The sequence below is a fragment of the Mobula birostris genome, chromosome X (genome assembly GCF_030028105.1).
Source record: "Mobula birostris isolate sMobBir1 chromosome X, sMobBir1.hap1, whole genome shotgun sequence".
Taxonomy (NCBI): domain Eukaryota; kingdom Metazoa; phylum Chordata; class Chondrichthyes; order Myliobatiformes; family Myliobatidae; genus Mobula; species Mobula birostris.
Window position 1 is genome coordinate 68021844 of NC_092402.1, and position 23056 is coordinate 68044899.

At 39.7% G+C, this 23056-nt stretch overlaps 1 protein-coding gene across 18 annotated transcripts in view; it reads right to left on the minus strand.

Moving 5' to 3' along the window:
* Positions 1–23056, minus strand: part of ikzf4 (IKAROS family zinc finger 4) — a 171101-nt gene that overhangs the window by 33726 nt on the left and 114319 nt on the right. For 17 of the 18 annotated variants that reach the window (XM_072249049.1, XM_072249032.1, XM_072249031.1 and 14 more), the window contains one exon: positions 2952–3212. The exons of the other annotated variant lie outside the window; for it this stretch is intronic. In XM_072249049.1, coding sequence (XP_072105150.1) covers positions 2952–3212 — 261 coding nt within the window. The remainder of the gene's footprint in view (positions 1–2951; positions 3213–23056) is intronic. 18 annotated transcript variants of the gene reach the window in all.

Genomic DNA, 23056 nt, shown 5'->3' on the forward strand with positions numbered 1-23056 from the left:
ATACTTCCTTAGAAATATGAACGACATTTTGGAACTTGTCAAATTGAACAAGTGGCAATAGTAAACTGAAGAAATAAATTGCCCACACAAGACATCATCGTATCTCAGGATTCAAGAGGTCTGCATTTATAATGAATTTCTTTGGAGTACAAACAATTAACTAAGTGCAGCAGCCATTTTATGCACAGTAGTGGTCTGACACACAGAAAAAATGAATAAGCAGTTTACTGTTTTGATTGTAGCTAGTAACAGAAGTCTGCCAAATTTCCTAGTTTTTAAATAGTGCCACTGTATTCAAGGTCCACCTGCATCACTTTGACACGCGCAAGCATGATGCAGGAGTATAACACACCAAGTCTAATCTGAAGAATGAAACTGCTGACAACGTGGCTCCTACTTAGTGCTGTAATCTAGAATTTGTACTCAAGTGCTGGAGTAGGTTCAGATCAAAAACCTTCTGAGGCAAGAATTCTGCCAACTATGCCAAGCTGACAATCAATTAAAAACAAACTCAAGATAAACCACATCCATCAACAATTCACCCTTTAGATTACTCATTAGTAAATTAGTTGTAGTACAGATCATAAGATTAAAATTGCATTGGAAGGATGTATTTAGTCTCATCTATAATCAACATGATTAGTTACATATTTATTTTAGCATTAAGTGAAGTTGTACAGTCATAGAGCACTACAGCACAGAATAAGGCCCTTCAGTCCATATAGTCCTTGCCAAACTGTTATTCTGGCTAGTCCCATTGACCCACACCTGGACCATAGCCCTCCATACCCCTCCCATCAATGTACCTATCCAAATTTCTCTTAAATGTTGAGATCGAACCCGCATCCATCACTTTCGCTAGCAGCTTGTTCCATACTCGCACCATCTTCACACTCACTCCCCTTAAATATTTCACTTTTCACCCTTAACCAATGACACGTAATTCTAGTCTCACCCCAACCTCAGTGGAAAAAGCCAGCTCACATTTACCCTAACTATAAACCTCATAATTTTGTATACCTTTATCAAACCTCTTGTCATTTTCCTGCACTGCAGGGAAAATAGTACTAACTTAGTCAACCTTTCCTTATCGCCCAGGTCTTCCAATTCCCAGCAACATCCTTGTAAATTTTCTCTGTACTCTTTTAATCTTATCGATATTCTTCCTGTAGGTAGGTAACCAAAACTGCACACAATACTCCAAATTAGGCCTCAAAATAACATTCCAACTTCTGTACTCAGTACATTGATTTATGAAGGCCAATGTGCCAAAGGCTCTCTTTACAACCCCATCTACCTGTGACGCCACTTTTAAAGAATTATGTGCATTTATTCCCAGATCCTTTTGTCTTACCACACTCACTGCTCTATTGTTCACTGTGTATGTCCTACCCTGGTTTGTCCACCCAAAATACAATACCTAACACTTGACTGCATTAAATCCCATTTGCCATTTTTCAGTCCATTTTTCCAGCTGGTCCAAATCTTGCTGCAAGCTTTCATAGCCTTCTTTGCTGTCCGCTACACCACCCGATCTTGATGTCATCCACAAATTTGCTGATCCAGTTAACCACATTATCATCCATATCGTTGATATCGAAGACGAACAACAATGGACTCCGATCTTTGCTGCACACCATTAAACACACATCTCCAATCAGAGACACAACCATCTACTACCACTCTCTCGCTTCTCCTGCAAAGTCAAGTCTAGTCCAATTTACTACCTCATCTTGAATACCAAGTGACTGAACTTTCTTGACCAACCTCCTATGCAGGATCTTGTCAAATGTTCACGAAGATACCAACCACTCCCTTGCCTTCATCCACTTTCCTGTTAACCTCCTTAAAAAACTCGAAGATTGGTTAGACACAACCTACCACGCACAAAGCCACGTTGACTATCCCTAATCAGGCCCATTTATCCAAGTACTTGTATATCCTGTCATGTTGGTCATGTTGTCAAGTATAATATGGCCCTCTGCAGATGCAATATTCTATTGGCAGCAGCACCACTTAAAATTTACAAAAGATAAGTACCAACTGTGCAGTTGAACACTAGTATCATCAAAAGTGACTGCAAATTTATGATTGCAAATCTAAGAAATGCTGAGTTCTTATTTTTCAAATTGCAGTCAGATGTACCCAGGAGAAAAATGATCATGTGAGCATTATCATGTAAATGATATCCAACCCTCCAAGGCCTGAACAATGTTTTCAGCTTTCTTGCCGTACATCGATCAAAACTGAACAAAAAACAAATTTCATTAGACATCATCTGTGAACACCACATTCTGATAATAAACAGTTTCAAGTGTCTTCCAGTAACTTTTGTGCTCATGCTGAGGGACATCAACACTGGGAAAAGGACTTTATTTAAAAAAAAAAAAAAAATTGCATCTGGCAACCTCAGCTCTGATATTTTGTGGGTTTGGCACAGGATAAACTTGTTTTGCCTCAGTGCATCTCCAACAACTACAGAATAACCATTCCTGATGTATCAGTGCAATTATTTCCATTCCCCATATAAGCCAGCCATGAAGCTTCACTAAATATTGTGCCAACTCATTCTAGTTTTCTGCTGTGAAACCAAATTGTCCCCTGCTGGTTACATTTTTTCATGTTGCAGTTATGTTGCTGAAGTCCTCATACAAGTCAAGAAAGAAAAAGCACAAATAGCAAGAACCAAAAAAGAATGCTCCAAGGACATCTGCAGGAAGTTTTCCCAAAGGAAATTCTATTGTCCTCAAGTTCAGTTGCCAGAGCTGGGTGAATATTATAACTTCCATCTATTTGCTCTTATAAGCAGAGGCTCCCAGGGGCAGAAATAAATGTGCAAGCTTCATGGGAAAACAAATTACAAGTGAGTTCAAATAACTGCCACCACAGATAGAGACTTTAAATTCCCACCACATGTCACTCCATTTCCTTACTTTTGTAAGCATACTTACCAGTGTGGCTCCTCTTATGTACCATAAGAACATTCGGTCCGATGCAGACCATTCCGCACAGATCACACTTCAGTTTTCCATTAGGAAGACGAATCCCTCCAGGAGAATGAGGTCCCTGCCCCGTGCCCTCACAGAATCCTAGCGGCTCCGTCAAAGGCTCATCCGCAATGACTGCTTCATCTTTATCACTAGCGCCATCCTCCTGTGCCAGAAGTTTCCCTGCCTCTTCATCGCTGTACATCTCAACCTTGATGGAGTTGGCTGCAAATGAACATCAGAAATGTCAGATGGAGCCATAAGATGACAGGGCTAGCTAGACATCAGGTACAGGCGTTGTTCAAGATGGGCCAGGTGGCAACAAGAGTGCAGCAACCAACTTTTTAGAGTCCTCATGGAGTAGTCTTAGTCAAATATTTGCAAGTCTGAAGCAAGAGAGGACCTAGCACTACAGATGATCTGTGCCAAATCTCACCCAGGAGATGGTTGCTTACAAAAAACGTGGGAAGAAAAGAAATCCAATTCTACAGTACTGTTGTCCTTCAGCTTACGAGCACATAGTGAACATATAAATACAAACAGAAATGCACAGCCATTTTATTGAATCGTGTAACTTCAACATTTTGTTGACTTTTGATGATACCACAACAGACCTAGAGACCTTTCTAGAAAGAAATAATAAACAGGACAAAATACAAACAAAAGATCCATTTGAAGAGCTTGAAAATGGATAAAATTGGACTTACATAATGAAGTGTCATCAAGTGTATAGGATAACAAGTCGAGAACACCAGACAAAAGTTATGGGATAGTTACAACAGCAGAAACATTTTGAAAGGAAGACACCACTTGCTGAGATTAAGATAGGATCCAGAAAGAACACAAAGAAAAATGGAACTTTCTGTAACTGGCCTGAAACAATTGAGCCTTTAACACTAGTGCGTTAAATTTCCCATTTCCTCTTATTCCTAACTGCTTACCAATGAAGAGCTGCCTCCAGCCAAGAGAGATAGTTATGGAGTATACACTTCTCCTAAACTGCAATAAATAATGAGTGAATATAACAGATAAATAACTTCAGCGATCTGCATAATTCATGCTACTATTCAGCAATTGAGCTGTGTGGTTTATTTTATATAAATAAGACTATGTTGAAAATGTTCTGGTCAAAGTAATACAAAACAATGTGAGGAATAAAATGTTTCCACCTTCAGTATCTCATTGTCTGCATCAAGCTACATCACCACTTGTTACAGAACACTTATTATAAGCACTAGATCAGTCAAGACAGGGATTCAAATTCACCTCCAACGGACAGAAGCCCAGTATCTACTGTATTAAGTTCAATCTCAAAAGCAATCACGTGACACAATTACTGCTTCTTTAAGCTTAACTACTTTCTACTAAAGCCAAAAATAACAAGTTTTAAATAACCCAGATTTTAAAGATAAAACATTACCTGCAACTTGAAATTTATTTTTCCTTAAAATTCCATGAAGATTCATAATTAGACTCTTATAAGCAGCTTAAGGGTCAATGAGATCACAGGGATTATAACTGTAACAGCTAAATTTGAAAGTAAACCACAAAAATGCAGCTTCTCAAAATTCACATTGTTTTACAATTATCCAGGGGTTTATCCAATTTAACTTGAGGGATTAAATCCACAAATGAATTCAGTTTAAAAGAAAAAGATACTATAATAGATTCAATCCCGTGGATGAAATGCATCCATGCAATTTATAACTGTGCTCGAGTCATAAGCCAAACTGACAGAATCAACAAACCATCCCCACAGTACAATTCCCACAATCCTTGGCCTTTCAGTTCTACGAATGCAAAATTAGTCTGAATAAAAAAAACAAAGACTTTCTACTTTATGTATTAAAATATCCAATTCAAAAACTGTCATGGCAACCAGTGGATTTGCCATGGTAGCAGACCACTCTGGTCCTGTAGTAAATGCCTGCTGAGAACCAACTGGAACTCTTAAAAATAACGAGCAAAAACAAACTGCCATTTAAAATGCAGGTCATATTTTCCATCTGTTTCTTTTTATCTATTTGTTTCTTTCCAATTTTCTCCTTCTGTATATTTGCTGGGATATGGTGCTACTGCAAATGCAGTACCTTGCCCAGGTAGCTATTCTTTGAGTGTTTTGACAGCAAAGTGTAAACAGCTTATTTATGCAACATTTTCTTTAAAAGAAGATTCATGGATAAGAAGGAGAAAGAAGTGGGGGTGAGAATAAAAATGAATATTGCAGATGAGTTCAATCTGCCCTCACCATAAAGGAGCATCCGGAGCTGGAATCATGACTGGTTTAATAATCCCCGCCTGCCTGATCACAGGAGAACCAAGGTTCACGTGATGGCAGTTACATTCATTTAATATGGAATAAACTGCAAATAAAATCTAGAACCTTCCAGCTTTGCTTTGGATGATACCCAAGATGTGCCCACATTCATTTTTGAGTTGGTTGCCAGGTGACACCGAATGCCCTTTTCCACTTTAAAATCATTTTCATTTCTGCTACTGTATACATATCATTTTGATTTACACATTCCCAAACTTCAACAAGATTGCTCTTAAGATAACAAGGACTCCAAATTCATTCTGGTTGACCTAGTTTGCTACTTCCATCCCACTCAAGCACCACCCAACAATACATAATGTAGTGTATACTTGAATTTGAGCTTTCATTGCAGAACATGGGAATATAAACCCTAGGTCTATTTCACACCATACTTAACATTAGAGCAGAAGCAAACTATCTGCTCTGTCAAACCTGCTCCATCATTAAGATCATGGCTGATCTTGCACCTCAGCCCTATTTTCCACCAGTACCCCCAGAAACTTTAATTCTCTTAATGTCCAGATATCTATTGGTTACAGTTTTGAATGAACATAACCACTGATTCCTAGTAGTCCTTCGGGGTAGCAAATTCTAAAAATTCAACATTCTGAAGAACTTTCTCATCTTGAACCTAAACAACCCACCCATATTCTTCAGCTGTGCTCCCGATCCTATACTAGTCAACCTGAGGAAACACGCTCTGTATAGAGTGTGTCAAGTGCTTTTATATATTTCCATAAGATCACCTTCCATTCTTCTAAACTTTAAAGAACAGAGTCCCAGTCTACTCAATCTCCACACATAGCAAATCCACCCTCTGTGGTTCCACAATAGAATGAACCACTGTTGGAGTCCCTCTATGGGAAGAGCATCTTTTGGTTAAAGTAACTAAAACTTTACATGATGTTCCAGGTGCAATCTCATCAAGGCAATGTGCAACTGCAAGGATACTTCCTTATTCCTGCAATGAAACCCTCTTGTAATAAAGGCTAATGCACATTCAGATTCCTGATCACTTGCTGCACCTGCACGCTGGCCTTCAGTGACTAGTGTACAAGTACAATTGTGTCTCTTTGGCCATTAACACGAGCTAATCTGTTTCAACTTAATAAAATCAGCAATTTTATGTTACATACAATAAAGCAGATGACCTCATTTTTCCTCATTATATTTTACCTGCCATATTCTCATTAATCCCGCTTGTTCAATCAGTCTGAACCTTTATATCCTCCTCTGCAGTCACAAACCCACCTACTGCATCTGTTGTGGCCTCCTTTATATCATGGAGACTGATGTAGATGAGGAGACCACTTTGTTGAGCACCTTCACTCTGTGCTCCACAAAAGATGGAATTTCTTGGTGGCCACTCACTTTAATTCTACCTCCCATTCTCATTTGGACATGTCTAATCATTGCCTCCTCCACAGCATGATTAGGCCACCCTCAGATTGGAGAAGCAACACCTCATATTCCATCTGGGTAGCCTCCAACCTGATGGCATGAACATTGATTTCTCCAACTTCCTGTAATTATTCCCCCTTCTCTCCTTCCATTCCTCATTCTGTCTCCCCTCTTACCCCTTCTCTTCTACCTTAACCTGCCTATCACCTTCCTCTGGTGCTCTCCTCACTCTCTTTTTCCAATTGGTCCAGTGTCCTCTCCTATCAGATTCCTTTTTCTTCAGCTGTTTACCTCTTCTATCTATCACATCCCAGCTCCTTATTTCATCCACCTGCCCCCTCCCCCCAATCTTCCACCTTACCTAGTTTCATCTATTACTTGCCAGCTTGTGCTCCTTTCCCTTCCCCTCATTTTCTTCTTCTGGCTTCTTCTCCCTTCCTTTCCAGCCCCAATAAAGGGTCTCAGCCTGAAACATTAACTGCGATTTCCTCTCCATAGATGCTGCCTGACCTGCTAGAGGAACTCAGCAAGCCAGGCAGCATCTATGGAAAAGAATAAAGAGGTGACGTTTCAGGCTGAAAGTCTTCATCAGTACAAGGAAGGAAGAGGGAATAAGTCAGAATCATCCTGACCCGCCGAGTTCCTTGAGAATTTTGTGTGTTGCTTAAGATTTCCAACATCGGCAATGTCTCGTGTTTTTGAAAATATGGCATTTCACCCCCTCAGCCATATCAGCTTTAAGCTTGGCAACTTTTCTAGTACTATTTCTTTATTAATACTTTGCTCCTCAAATATGTCTGGCAGGCTTGCACATCCAGGCAGCTAGAGGGATGTTAAGCATCCTATCAGGCTCTGGGAGGCCAATCTGCTAGCTAGAGATGTTGGGAACCACAGATCAAAGAAACAAAGTGAAGGAAGATCAGTAATTTACACTTGGTCAATATCAATTTCGAACATTGGTGAGAAAGCTTTACAGCCCCGAGAACAGGTCAAATATAAACCATTCCATGGTGGGTTATCCGGAGGACAAAACAAGCAATTGGGGATACTTTGACGTCTTGTTTGAAAGTATGACAAAACACAAATAAACTTTCTGACAAATAATGAAGCAAATGATTGAAGCAATTATAGGAAGGCACCAGTAGAAATTAAGTTAAAGAAACATATACTTACATGGATAAGGTTCGGAACTACAGCCATGTAAGTGACAAAAAAAAACTATGCAATGTTTGGAAGACACGCAAAGAAATGTACAAAAAGTTGCATTGAAATTTCCAGCAGCAGTGACTCCAGAGATCAACCACTGAAAAAGACAAACTGAGTCAGGGACTCAGAAGGACTCACTAATATCAAACCTCAGCCACATTCATCAAGACTGGGCAATACAAAAATAGTAAATTTGGAAGTTGTGAAAGTAAATTAAAAGAGTTGCATAATTAAAAATGTTATGAAACTAAGGAGTTAATTAGTCTTGTTTCAAACTACAAAGAGTCAGATAGCACAGATCCATGCAGAGCACAGTGCCCACCCAGCTGGTTCCAACAGCTAGTATATCGTGAATCTCAAAGTTCAAAATAAATTTTATTATTAAAGGAAGGTGGTACAGGAGCCTCACAGCTCACACCACCAGGTTCAGGAACAGTTATCACACCTTAATCACCAGGTTCTTAAACCAATAGGGATAACTACACCCAACTTCACTTGCCTCATCACTGAACTGTTCCCAAAACCTATGGACTCCTTTCCAAGGACTCTTCATCTCATGTTCTCGATACTTATTGTTTTTTTTGTTTTTATTTCTTTCTCTTTGTATTTGCAGTTTGCTGTATTGGTTGAACACACTGGTTGAATGCCCCAGTTGGTGCAGTCTTTCATTGATTCTGTTATGGTTATTATTCTATTATGGATTTATTCAGTATGCCTATAAGAAAATGAATCTCAAGGTTGAATATGGTGGCATACATGTACTTTGATAATATATTTTCTTTGAACATATATGTCACCATATACTACCCTGAGATTCATTTTCTTGTGGGCATTCACAGTAAATACAAAGAAACACAATATAATCAATTAAAAATTGCACACAAAGACAAAAATCAATGTGAAAAAGACAATTTGTGCTAATACATAAAAGAAATATCAAATATTAATATAATAATAATAAATAAATATTGAAGACACGAGTTGTAGAGTCCTTGAAAGTGAGTCCATAGGCTGCGGAATAGGTTCAGTGTTGTGGTGAGTGAAGTTATCCCCTCTGGTTCAGGAGCTTGATGGTCGAGGGGGGAAAAAACTGTTCCTGAACCTGGTGTGGGACCTAGGGCTCCTGTATCTTCTTTCTGATGGCAGCAGCGAGAAGCAAGCATGGCCTGGATGGTAGGGGCCCTTGATGAATTTGAGCTGTTTGAATCAAATTATCATCATTTGTACAGGGGTTAGGCAAAGTAATTGTCTGGTGTGATTTATTGTGTGCATCATTTAACTGGAAATAGCATCTTCTTCAGTGAAGACAGACAGAAAGTCACTGTTTAATCCTCTTCTATTTTCTTATTTGGTTTGTAAATTCTCCTGTCTCAATAATGAGCAGAAATTTACCCTTGATAGATGGTTTCTTAAAATAAATGTACCTATAAAAATTCTCATAGTCTGTTTTTGTTTCTCACAAATCAACTGATATTCCATCTTGCCTCATTTTGTAAGTTTCTTTGTGGTTCTCTAGCGCAGCGGTCCCCAACCACCATGTAGCAAAGCATGTGCTACCGGGCCGTGAGGAAACGATATGAGTCAGCTGCACCTTTCTTCATTCCCTGTCATGCACTGTTGAACTTGAACATAGGGTTGCCAACTGTCCCGTATATTGGGCTAAATTGGTTTGTCCTGTATTTCCTCCGCTAAGGTAGAGTGTTCCTATGAAACCTTTTGTGCCGAAATGGCGTGAAGCGAAGAAGCAATTACCATTAATTTATATGGGAAAAATTATTGAGCGTTCCCAGACCCAAAAAAACCTAACAAATCATACCAAATAACACATAAAACCGAAAATAAATAACACCAGCATATAACAAAATCAAGAATATGATAAATACACAGCATATATAAAGTAGAAATAATGTATGTACAGTATAGTCAGAAAGATGAAGGGAAAACCTATTTGTGGGGGGAAAAAAAAATCGGCACGTACGCACATGCGCACATCACAAATCACATACGCATGCGCACACGGGTGCCCGCACAAGACTTCATGGTCATGGTAGTCTTTCCTGGGGTAAAGTGTCCAGGGATTTGACTGCTACTTTTGTCCCTTATTTGGGAGTGAGAAAGTTGGCAACCCTAACTGTAAAAGACACGTTGCGGTGAGTTTAACCCTACTTGAACACATTCCCCCCCCAGTCAGCTGGTCCGCAAGAATATTGTCAATATTAAACCGGTCCACGGTGCAAAAAAAGGTCGGGGACCCCTGCTTTCGTGAGTTCTAAAATGCTCCCAATCCTCAGGCCTACCATGAACTCAGGCAATTATATATGCCACTTTGAAAAAAAATGTAATGCCATTGGTAATTTCTCATCAGTTCTGCATGAAACACTTGTCCCATTGGGTTTAGATTTTTTTAGATTAGATAGATTAGTTTCTGTGCATTAATGGATTTTTTTTTGCAACTTGCGCACTACTTCTTTAAATACTAACCATTGCCTATCCTCCATCACACATTTCAATGTACCACAGACAACGTTCCCTCATGCCTTCATTGTATCCTTTGTTTCAAGTCCCAAGTTTCACATTGAATTGCATCACCTTCAATCCCAATGTCAAATTTTATCACATTATGCCCATTTTTCCACAAAAAGTCTCTTGACAAGTTATCTAAACAAACCTTCCTATTGTATAAATGACATCCAAGATAGCGCCCCCCCCAGTTGGTTCTCAATATATTAATACAACCCAAGAATTCGTCTTCCACCTTAACACAGCATGTGTATCCATATTATATGCTGATAGAAGTCTTCCACCATTACAGTATTATCTCTGTTACACATGCATCCAATTTCGTGATTTATGTTGTGTCTAAAATGACAACTATTTTTGTGTCCTAGTTTAAATGTTTTCTTCCCTCTGGTATTTCTTTATTCAACCCAAATTGATATCAATCCTATATCATGATGCTTTGATGAGATAATTTTTCACAACTACACTGTCTCCCTCATTAATAGTTCTACACCACTCCTTTCTCCCTTTTGCTTGTCCTTCTGAAAGCTGAATTTCTTGAAATAATTTAGTCCCAATTTTGGTCACTCTGGAGTCGCATTTCTTTAATGGAAATGAGGCCATACCCCCACTAGTCGTATCAATTCATGCATTTTGTTGCAAATGTTGCAATTATTCAGATAACAGAGCCCTTAATTTTGCCATTTTAGCTTTTTTATTTTAAAATTTTTGCCCAATTTTGTTTTATCTACCGTACTTCATTTATCTTCACTTATGACTTCGCCCTTCTGCTTTGTCTTTCACCTTCCTGAATTCTTTTTGAGGTTCCCATTGCCCTGCCAAGCTGGGTTAAACCCTCTCCCATAGCACTTCAGATGCTTTTAGTTTTACAACCTGTTAATAAATTGGAAAATGCATCTTCAAATCATTGATTTCAAATTGAGCACCTTGCGCCAATGGAAATTTAACATATCAAACTATACTGAATAATTGAACCAAGCAAGGAACCAATTTTAATTTTATACTCAAAAGCTTACGAAGTGTGCATTTCACTTTATTAAAGTACATATTCAGTGCAAAACAACATTCAACAAATTAGTACAGAACATTGCTGTTATTTAGTACCAGACTAAAATGAACTCTGAAGTGCCTACACACCATTCCTACTACAAGTTCCAAGGTAAACAGTAAACGATCCCAACTTAGTTTTAACAAAGTAATTACAGGTGAGGAAGAATTTTCAGCCCAGTTAACCTAACCTTTTAGAATGGTCCAAATGACCTCCAAAATGGGTCCCATATAATTTGATGATTCTTCCCTCCATTCAACTCGCTGAGAACTCATTCCACACATGGATAAAACACCTTCCCATTGTCAGTCTTAAACTTGCTTTGTACCATCTCAAACACACATTATTTCATCATTTTAATTTAATTAGATGCAATTTTATGGATCCACCTTTTTCATACAGTCATACGCAAGATCAGCTATGAATTCTGCAGTGAAGAACTTGCAAAAAAATAGCTAATATGGTGGAGCAAACAAAAGCTACAGAAAATCAAAAAATAAAAAATGCTGAAAAATGCTTAAATAAAAAAACAAAAAATGCTGAGATAATTTAGCAGGTGAGACAGCACCTGTGTGGGGGAAACTACCGTGAACATTTCAAGTTGAAGAACTTTCATTGCTACTATTTCAATGAAGAGTTTGACTTGAAAAGTTAACCATATTTTGCTTTCCAAACTGAAGCTGCCAAACCTACTGCAAAGGGGGGGGGGGGGGGGGGGGAGGGAACGTCGACTCAGACCATGAAAGGCCTGCGTCAGGCATTTTCATGCCTTACAAGGTGCAAATTGGAAGTCTGTGTGGGGTGCCACTCCTTGCACAGACACTAGAGCAATGTGTGGTTAAGTGCCTTGCTCAAGGACACAAACATGCTGCCACAGCTGAGGCTCAAACTAGCGACCTTCAGATCACTAGACGAATGCCTTAACCACTTGGCCACATGCCCAACTGCAAAGCAACCAATTAAATGGCTGTTTTTTTAAATTAAATTGAAGAATTCCTTAATTCGCTCATATGGCATTACTTGCATCAAATCTCGGCAGCTTTTGACTTGAAATATTGTACCATTAATTTCACTGCAAGCAGTCTTTCCAATCTTTATTTTGTTTTACTTATTTCTAACCTATTGCATTTTGTCACTTAATTGCCTGTGCCTCTCAAATAATTAAGTGTTCCACATTTCCCCCTCTATTTAGAACAATATTACACATAAGCTAATTTACTAACTGAATTCAGCCACTTAATCTTTAATGGAAAAGAAAGAAGCATCTAATCAATAAATCATTTACTTGGCCTCAATATTGAGACCACACATTTTTGATGTAATTAAAAGTTAAAAATATAGACTGCAACACATAATACTTGTGCCTAAAACATTGAAAGGACAGTTTCATTTTACAGCAACCCCACCTCCCCCCCCCCCACATACCCCTCCCCAAAGGGCTGTGCAGTGGAACACTCTTACAACACAAGGCAGAGATATTCTTGTTGTCATTATTTGGTAAAAAAATCTAATTATTGGACCATGCAAGGGTCAAGATACATTCTTTGCAGTACCTTGGCTTAGTATGCTTGAACTTAGTATTCAGAATGACAACTAATATCCCATTATTGAACGTATCAAATGACCTGTTCTGGACCCAACACATAAATGCATTCATAAGGAAAACACACCAGTGGTTTTACTTTCTTCAGAGGTTATGGAGGTTTGGCTTGTCACTGACATGCTAACAAGTTCTACAGATGTACTGTTGAAAGTATCCTAACTGCTGTTTCATGGTCCTGTAGAGCTTTTCAAATTTCACCTCACTACAGGAAGGATGTGAATACTATAGAGAGAGTGCAGAGGAGATTTACAAGGATGTTGCCTGGATTGGAGAGCATGCCTTATGAGAATAGGTTGAGTGAACTTGGCCTTTTCTCCTTGGAGTGACGGAGGATGAGAGGTGACCTAATAGAGGTGTATAAGATGATGAGGGGCATTGATCGTGTGGATAGTCAGAGGATTTTTCCCAGGGCTGAAATGGCTAACACGAGGGTTCATAGTTTTAAGGTGCTTGGAAGTAAGTACAGGGGGGATGTCACAGGTAAGCTTTTCACACAGAGAGTGGGGCGCATGGAATGCACTGCCAGTGAAGGTGGTAGAGGTGGATACAATCAGGCCTTTTAAGAGAGATAGGTACACAGAGCTTAGAAAAATAGAGGGCTATGCGCTAGACAGTTTCTGGAGTAGGTTACATGGTCAGCACAACATTGTGGGCTGAAGGGCCTGTAATGGGCTGTAAATTTCTATATTTTATATATACACACAGGAATGTCATAAGCTGCAGAGAATAGTGGACACCACCAATGCATCACAGGATCATCTTTCCCACCATCATTAGTATCGAAAGAAGGTGCTGCATTAAAGCGGCATTATCCATCAAGGATCCCCACCATCTGGGCCATCCCATCTTCTCGCAGCTACCATTGGGCAGGAGGCACAGAAGCCTGAAGTCCCACACCACCACGTTCAAGAACAGCTACTTCCCTTTAACCATTTAATTGGTGAAACAGTGTAGTAACACAATGACCACTTTGCACTAAAATGGACATTTATTTTGATTCTAATTGTGTTTTATTATAAAAGTTTGTATAATTTATTATGTTGCTTATATGATGCTGTGTGTCTGTGATGTTACTGCAAGCTTCACTTTACACCAAAGCATACATGTACTTGCGCATATGACAGTAAATTTGACTTCCTTGAACTTTTATACTCAGTTTTCTATGAACCCTAATATATACTGCCTTGTTATACTTTATCTCGCTCCAAAGTCTATTGACTTAAGCCCTCTATGGAACTTGGACACCCAAATTCAGTGTATACTTCAGTGCGGTACAAAGGAGATGCTGCAGTGTCAGAGGAGGAAGCCGCTAGATGAACTGCTGAATTGTGATGGACAATGAGATTAAATGCATGCATTGAAAAGCAAGAGGTTCACCTTGTACATACCTTAGTTTGCTTTCTCAGCCACAGCAACTTAAATGATCATTTGTTTCATCGCAGATTGTCACACCTCACTTTATGTACCTCACTTCATCTGTTGGCTGTGTAGCAGTCAATGCACTTGAAAGAGATTTCCTCACCCGTAGACCCCAGTCAGTTCAGATTGGCAAAAAAGTCTCCTCCATCAGCACAGGTGCACCACAAAGCTGTGTGCTTAGACCCCTGCTCTACTCACTTGATAATTATGACTGTGAGAGTAAGTATAGCTCTAATGCCATATTTAAGTTTGCTGACGACACCACTGTTGTAGGCTGAATCAAACGTGGTGATGAATCAGTGTATAGGAAGGAGATCCGGCTGAGTGGTGCCACAATAACAACCTCTTACTCAATATCAACAAGACCAAAGATCTGATTATTAATTTCAGGAGGAGGAAACTGATGGATCCTCTTCGGAGGATCAGAGGTGGAGAGGGTCAGCAACTTTAAATTCCATGGTGTTATCATTTCAGAAGATCTGTCCTGGGCCCAGCATATAAGTGCAAACACGAAGAAAGCACAGCAGCGCCTCTACTTCCTTAGAAGTTAGTGAAGATTTGGCATGACATCTAAAACTTTACAAATTTCTATAGATGTGTGATGGAGAGTACATTGACTGGTTGCATCAGTGCCTGGTATGAAAACACCAGTACCCTTGAATTGAAAATCCTACAAAAAGTACCATCACGGGTAAAGCCGTCCTCACCATTCAGTATATCTACAAGGAGCATTGTAGCAGGAAAGCAGCATCCATCATCAAAGATCCTCACCACCCAGGCCATACTCTCTTCTCAGGAAGAAGGTACAGGAGCCTCAAGACTCACACCACCAGTTTCAGGATCAGTAATTACCCCTCAACCATCAAGCTCTTGAATCAGAGGGGATAACTTCACTTGCCCCCATCACTGAACTGCTCCCACAACCTATGGACTTTCTCAAGGACTCTTCATCTCGTGTTTTCCATATATATTGTTTTTTTTCTTCTGTATTTGCACAGTTTGCTGTCTTTTGCACATTGGTTATTTATCTGTCCTGTTGGATGTGGACTTTCATTGATTTCTTTATGGTTATTGATTCTATTATGGATTTATTGCAAATGCCTGTAAGATGAATCATATATGGTGACATATATGTACTTTGGTAATAAATTTACTCTGAACTTTGAAGAGATTAACTGTGTCTGAACAGTGATATTTCTAAGAACTGTTAACATGGCACATAATTGTTCTTTTCTCTTTTTGGTTTACTGTATAGTGCTGTTTTAGAGTGTTCAGAGTGTATCAACAGCAAGTGATAGGCACTACTTGAGTAATTTCACTTGGAATTGGAGAATATGTGAAATGGGATTTAAAAACTGGCCCAAGCTCACCAGCATCCAAAGTGGGAGTGAAACTGAGGTTTCAAAATAAAAACTTAACATATGTTATAAACCAAAGTGAAAATCAAAGTAAAATTTACTATCAAAGTAAATATGGTATATGTTACCATGTATGTTTGTACTAGCTTGAGATTCATTTTCTTGCAGACATTTAAAGTAAATGCAATAGAATTTATGAAAAACTAATATATAAACGACTGACAAACCACAATGTGCAAGAGATGACAAACTGTACAAATAAAAAGATACTGAGAACATGAGTTGCAGAGTCTTTGAAATTGAGTCTGTAGGTCATAGAATCAGTTCAGAGTTGTGGTGAGTAAAGTTATCCATGTCGATTCAGGAGCCTGACGATTGTGGGACCCAAGTCTTCTGTACCTCCTGCCTGAAAGTAGTAGCAAGAAGAGAGCATGGCTTGGATGGTGGGAATATTTAATAATGAATGGTGGTTTCTTGTAACAGCACTCCATGTAATGGTGGAGAGGGCTTTGCCTGTGATAAATTTTTCACAGACTTTTCTGTCCCTTAGCATTGGTTTTTCCGCAACCAGTTAGGATACTTTTCACTGTACATCTACAGAAGTTTGTCAAAACTCTGCCACACAGAAAACTAGCCTGCAGATATCTCCATAGTTCTACCGCTTAGCGGTATCGTTCAAAGCACTATTGATTAGCATAATAACAAGGTCAACTCAAAGGTGATGGTCTACAGAAATCCCCACTAAATGGTCAAGTTCTATGGATTTTATGTGAAGTGCAGTTTCCCATATAACTTTCAAGTCAAAAGTACAACCCATTCATTCCACAACCAATCAGAAATTTGCAGATCAGTTGTAAAGACTGGTGAATTACATTCCATGCAACTATTTAAATGCAGAGTTATGGATCCCTTCCCACCTCCTCTATTATATATAGTCAGACTGTTTAATTTATGAACATTACACTCAGTCCTCAATGACTGCTGCCCTTGCATTACACCCAGGTGCAAAAAGAATGACTACCTTTATTTAATTTCACTGTACAGAATAATGTTCAAAACTGTTTCAGTTTACTCAGGAGTGAAAACCTTTTCACAAACTTAGGTAAAATGCCTTTTACAGTATACAAGTACCAGTCAGGGATGCTCTAATCAGAGACAACCTATTCACATAGTGAAAGGCTTTTATTGTGGAAAAAGCTTAACATGCATTTGTTCTTCTTAAGAGCTCTAATAACCATCTATTAAAATTGATAACTACTTCAAGAATATCAACACACTGAGCACCCAATTGTGAAATCTTGGGTTTGCAAGCAATGGTGGCAATTTGAACACCGTTGAATGCCCTTGGTGGCCAGACAGTTTTGTGTTTGCACCACTCTACCCAAACAGAAGTCCATAAGACCATAAGATATAGGAGCAGAAGTAGGCCATTTGGCCCATCAAGTCTGTTCCGCCATTCAATCATGGGCTGATCCAATTCTTCCAGTCATCCCCACTCCCCTGCCTTCTCCCCACACCCTTTGATGCCCCAGCTAACCAAGAACCTTTCTATCTCTGCCTTAAATACACCCAATGACTTGGCCTCCACAGCTGCTCCTGGCAACAAATTCTACAGATTTACCGCCCTTTGACTAAAGTAATTTCTCCGCATCTAAATGTCCTAAATGGACGTCCTTCAATCCTGAAGTTGTGCCCTCTTGTCCTAGAATCCCCTACCATGGGAAATAACTTTGCCATATCTAATCTGTTCAGGTCTTTTAACATTCGGAATGTTTCTATGATATTCCCCCCTCAATCTCCTGAACTCCAGGGAATACAGCCCAAGAGCTACCAGACGTTCCTCATACAGTAACCCTTTTATTCCTGGAATCATTCTCGTGAATCTTCTCGGAACCCTCTCCAATGTCAGTATATCCTTTCTAAAATAAGGAGACTAAAACTACACACAATTCTCCAAGTGTGGTCTCACAAGTGCCTTATAGAGCCTCAACATCAGAGTTAACACACTAAATTGAAGAGGTTTGCAATTTTTCCGGGTTGTCTCCCAGAGGAAGGCACAGTGAAATAAGCATCTCTGCTGACATCAAACATTATTCAGTAAGTAGTTGAGCCAAACCTAAAAAGGATGGTACAAGTTCAGTTTCTGATCTGTGCTTTATTGAACAGCAGCTGGCAACTTTAATTGGCTGGGTTAAAGTGAAAGCGGTTGTTGTTCCTAATCCCTATCCAGTGATCCCTGCTGGAAGTGCACACAAGCATCAGGGGACAACTCAATCAGGGAAAACATGCAGGAGACCTCCCCTATGGTTGGACTGCCTGAGAACATAGGTCATCATCTCCAAAGTGTACTTTAACCAAGCAGAGTGATCAGTGACAAACAAATAGCATGCCAAATCCAGCATTTTGCAGCAAGTGAAAGGAAAATAAATCAGCAAGAGGAGAAAGGAGGGATTGCATGGACCCTAACTCCAAGGGGACATGTGTTCAGTTTACTTTTCCTCTTTTCAAGCCCAGTAACAAACTAGATAGACACAAGCAACTTAAAATATACACTTTTTAAAGACTCCAAGCAGCATGCAAGAATGGAAGCATGAACGTCATATCAAATTATGATGGTACAATGTGTTGCACAAAACTGGTGAACAAAATTATACTAAAGAGAGCAGTGCAAGTAAATATTAAAACAAATTAGACTATTTAACCACCTGATTAAATACTGATTAACTGCTTGTGATTTGCTCATTATTTCTTACACTTAAATGCAAATGTTTCCCCAAACACTGCATGAACAGGGATGTTTAATCAAGAAGATTTTAATATCAGAGCAAAGGTAGGGAAATAACTAGGGTGCATGACAGTCTGAGTCCCAACAACAAATATTCCACTATCCCTCAGATCTGCAACTTCTGGTAATCATGCTGGCAATCCAAGCCATACACAAAATAGCACAGAAAAGTCCCTTCTTTCAAATCTTTCATGAAGGATTCCCGTGCAAAATATGTTATTTGTGATCTGAATGCCAAAATTAAGCAGATTAAATTGGAGCAGAAGCAAAAAAATCTGCCAGCAGTGCCCTTCAAACTCATCATCATTGTTGAAATATCACATGAATGTAAACCATTAGGACCTTTGTGCATCTTCCAGCAATGAAATCTAAAGCTCAGAAAGCTAGGCTGCTGACCACTTAATGGAACCAGCATTGAACTGCCAACACCTAGTTGCTCTGGATAAGGTGGCAGTAAACTGCTGTTTTGAACAGCTGCAATCCTTAAGATATGTGTATGCAATGCTGTTAGAGAAGAGAGTTCCAGTAACAGGGAAGGAATTGAGATATAGCCCCAAGTTAAGGCGGTGTAAGGCTTGGAGGGAAACCTACAGTGGTGGTGTTTCCTTACTTTTGCTGCCCTTTTCCTTCCAGCTGATTGTTGTCTAAAGAGTGTTGGTGTAGTGTATTCAGTAGATAATACCTACAGATGGTGTTGGTAAATGGTTATGGATGAGGTGCCCATCAAGCAGTCTGTCATGTCCGGTATGGTGTCAAACTTCTTGATTGGTGTTGAAGCTACACTCATCCAAGCAAATAGAAAGTTTTTTCAACACACTTCTGATTTGAGCCTTATATAAACTGGACAAGCTTTGGGGTTGTTGGGAGGCAAGACACTCACCACAGGAATCCTAGTCTCTGTAAACACAAGTGATTCTGCAGATACTGGAAATCTTAAGCAATGCACATAAAATGATGGCTGAATGCAACAAGTCAGGCAGTATCAATAGCCCTGATGAAAGGTCTTGGCCTGAAAAATGAACCAATTATTCACCTCTATAGATGCTGAGATGCTGAGTTCAGGCAGCATTTTGCGGTGTGTTGATCTCTGGTGTGTAGCCTCTGACCTGCTCTTCACAATGACTACTCCCAAGATATTAACAGTGCTGGATTTAGTGGCGGTAATATCATTGAATGGCAGGGGATGATAGATGGATTTTCTCTTGTTGGATATCTTCATTGCCTGGCACCTTATGATGCAAATGTTACTTGCCACCCATCAGCCCCAGCCTGGATATTGTTCAGGATGTGCTGCATTTGGATATGGACTGCTTCATTATCTGATGAGTCACAAATGGTGCTGAACATTGTGCAATCATCAGTGAGCACCCCTACTTCAGATGTATCAGCATTACAGTGAAGTAAAGAGAATTACAGAGGATGAGAGAGGAGTTGGCTAAAGTTGATTGGAAGGCACACTAGTAGGGATAACAACAGAACAGCAATGGTGGAGCTTTTGGGAGCAAATTCAGAAAGATACATCCGAAAGATGAAGTAGTATTCTAAGGGGAAGATGAGGCAACCATGCTGACAAGTCAAAGACCACATAAAAGCAAAAAGAGAGAACATTCAATATAAGCAAAAAATAGTGAGAAGGTTGAGGATTAGGAAGCTTTTAAAACCAACAGAAGACAACTAAAAAGCAATAACAAAAGAATGGGTGAAATATGAAGGTAAGCTAGTCAATATTATAAAATATACCAATAGTTTTTTCAAATACAAAAAAGAGTTAGAGAGGCAAGAGCAAATATCGCAGCACTGGAAAATAATGCTGGAGAAGTAGTAAACGGCGGACAAAGAAATGATGAACGAACTTATCAATAGAAAGGAAGGACATAAGCCGGGAAGATGTGGAATCGATATGGGTAGAGCTGCATAACACTAAGGGGCAGAAAACGCTGGTGGGAGTTGTGTACAGGCCACCTAACAGTAGTAGTGAGGTTGGGGATGGTATTAAACAGGAAATTAGAAATGCGTGCAATAAAGGAACAGCAGTTATAATGGGTGACTTCAATTAACATATAGATTGGGTGAACCAAATTGGTAAGGGTGCTGAGGAAAAGGATTTCTTGGAATGTATGCGGGATGGTTTTTTGAACCAACATGTCGAGGAACCAACTAGAGAGCAGGCTATTCTGGACTGGGTTTTGAGCAATGAAGAAGGGTTAATTAGCAATCTTGTCGTGAGAGGCCCCTTGGGTAAGAGTGACCATAATATAGTGGAATTCTTCATTAAGATGGAGAGTGACATAGTTAATTCAGAAACAAAGGTCCTGAACTTAAAGAAGGGTAACTTTGAAGGTATGAGACGTGAATTAGCTAAGATAGACTGGCAAATGACACTTAAAAGGTTGACGGTGGATATGCAATGGCAAGCATTTAAAGATCGCATGGATGAACTACAACAATTGTTCATCCCAGTTTGGCAAAAGAATAAATCAAGGAAGGTAGTGCACCCGTGGCTGACAAGAGAAATTAGGGATAGTATCAATTCCAAAGAAGAAGCATACAAATTAGCCAGAAGAAGTGGCTCACCTGAGGACTGGGAGAAATTCAGAGTTCAGCAGAGGAGGACAAAGGGCTTAATTAGGAAGGGGAAAAAAGATTATGAGAGAAAACTGGCAGGGAACATAAAAACTGACTGTAAAAGCTTTTATAGATATGTGAAAAGAAAAAGATTGGTTAAGACAAATGTAGGTCCCCTACAGACAGAAAGAGGTGAATTGATTATGGGGAGCAAGGACATGGCAGACCAATTGAATAATTACTTTGGTTCTGTCTTCACTAAGGAGGACATAAATAATCTTCCAGAAATAGCAGGGGACAGAGGGTCCAGTGAGATGGAGGAACTGAGGGAAATACATGTTAGTAGGGAAGTGGTGTTAGGTAAATTGAAGGGATTAAAGGCAGATAAATCCCCAGGGCCAGATGGTCTGCATCCCAGAGTGCTTAAGGAAGTAGACCAAGAAATAGTGGATGCATTAGTGATAATTTTTCAAAACTCTTTAGATTCTGGACTAGTTCCTGAGGATTGGAGGGTGGCTAATGTAACCCCACTTTTTAAAAAAGGAGGGAGAAAGAAACCAGGGAATTATAGACCGGTTAGCCTAACGTCGGTGGTGGGGAAACTGCTGGAGTCAGTTATCAAAGATGTGATAACAGCACATTTGGAAAGCGGTGAAATCATTGGACAAAGTCAGCGTGGATTTGTGAAAGGAAAATCATGTCTGACGAACCTCATAGAATTTTTTGAGGATGTAACTAGTAGAGTGGATAGGGGTGAACCAGTGGATGTGGTATATTTGGATTTTCAAAAGGCTTTTGACAAGGTCCCACACAGGAGATTAGTGTGCAAACTTAAAGCACACGGTATTGGGGGTAAGGTATTGATGTGGATAGAGAATTGGTTGGCAGACAGGAAGCAAAGAGTGGGAATAAACGGGACCTTTTCAGAATGGCAGGCAGTGACTAGTGGGGTACTGCAAGGCTCAGTGCTGGGACCCCAGTTGTTTACAATATACATTAGTGACTTGGATGAGGGAATTAAATGCAGCATCTCCAAGTTTGCGGATGACACGAAGCTGGGTGGCAGTGTTAGCTGTGAGGAGGATGCTAAGAGGATGCAGAGTGACTTGGATAGGTTAGGTGAGTGGGCAAATTCATGGCAGATGCAATTTAATGTGGATAAATGTGAAGTTATCCACTTTGGTGGCGAGAACAAGAAAACAAATTATTATCTGAATGGTGGCCGATTAGGAAAAGGGGAGGTGCAACGAGACCTGGGTGTCATTATACACCAGTCATTGAAAGTAGGCATGCAGGTACAGCAGGCGGTGAAAAAGGCGAATGGTATGCTGGCATTTATAGCAAGAGGATTCGAGTACAGGAGCAGGGAGGTACTACTGCAGTTGTACAAGGTCTTGGTGAGACCGCACCTGGAGCATTGTGTGCAGTTTTGGTCCCCTAATCTGAGGAAAGACATCCTTGCCATAGAGGGAGTACAAAGAAGGTTCACCAGATTGATTCCTGGGATGGCAGGACTTTCATATGATGAAAGACTGGATGAACTAGGCTTATACTCGTTGGAATTTAGAAGATTGAGGGGGGATCTGATTGAAACATATAAAATCCTAAAGGGATTGGACAGGCTAGATGCAGGAAGATTGTTCCCGATGTTGGGGAAGTCCAGAACGAGGGGTCACAGTTTGAGGATAAAGGGAAAGCCTTTTAGGACTGAGATTAGGAAAAACTTCTTCACACAGAGAGTGGTGAATCTGTGGAATTCTCTGCCACAGGAAACAGTTGAGGCCAGTTCATTGGCTATATTTAAGAGGGAGTTAGATATGGCCCTTGTGGCTAAAGGGATCGGGGGT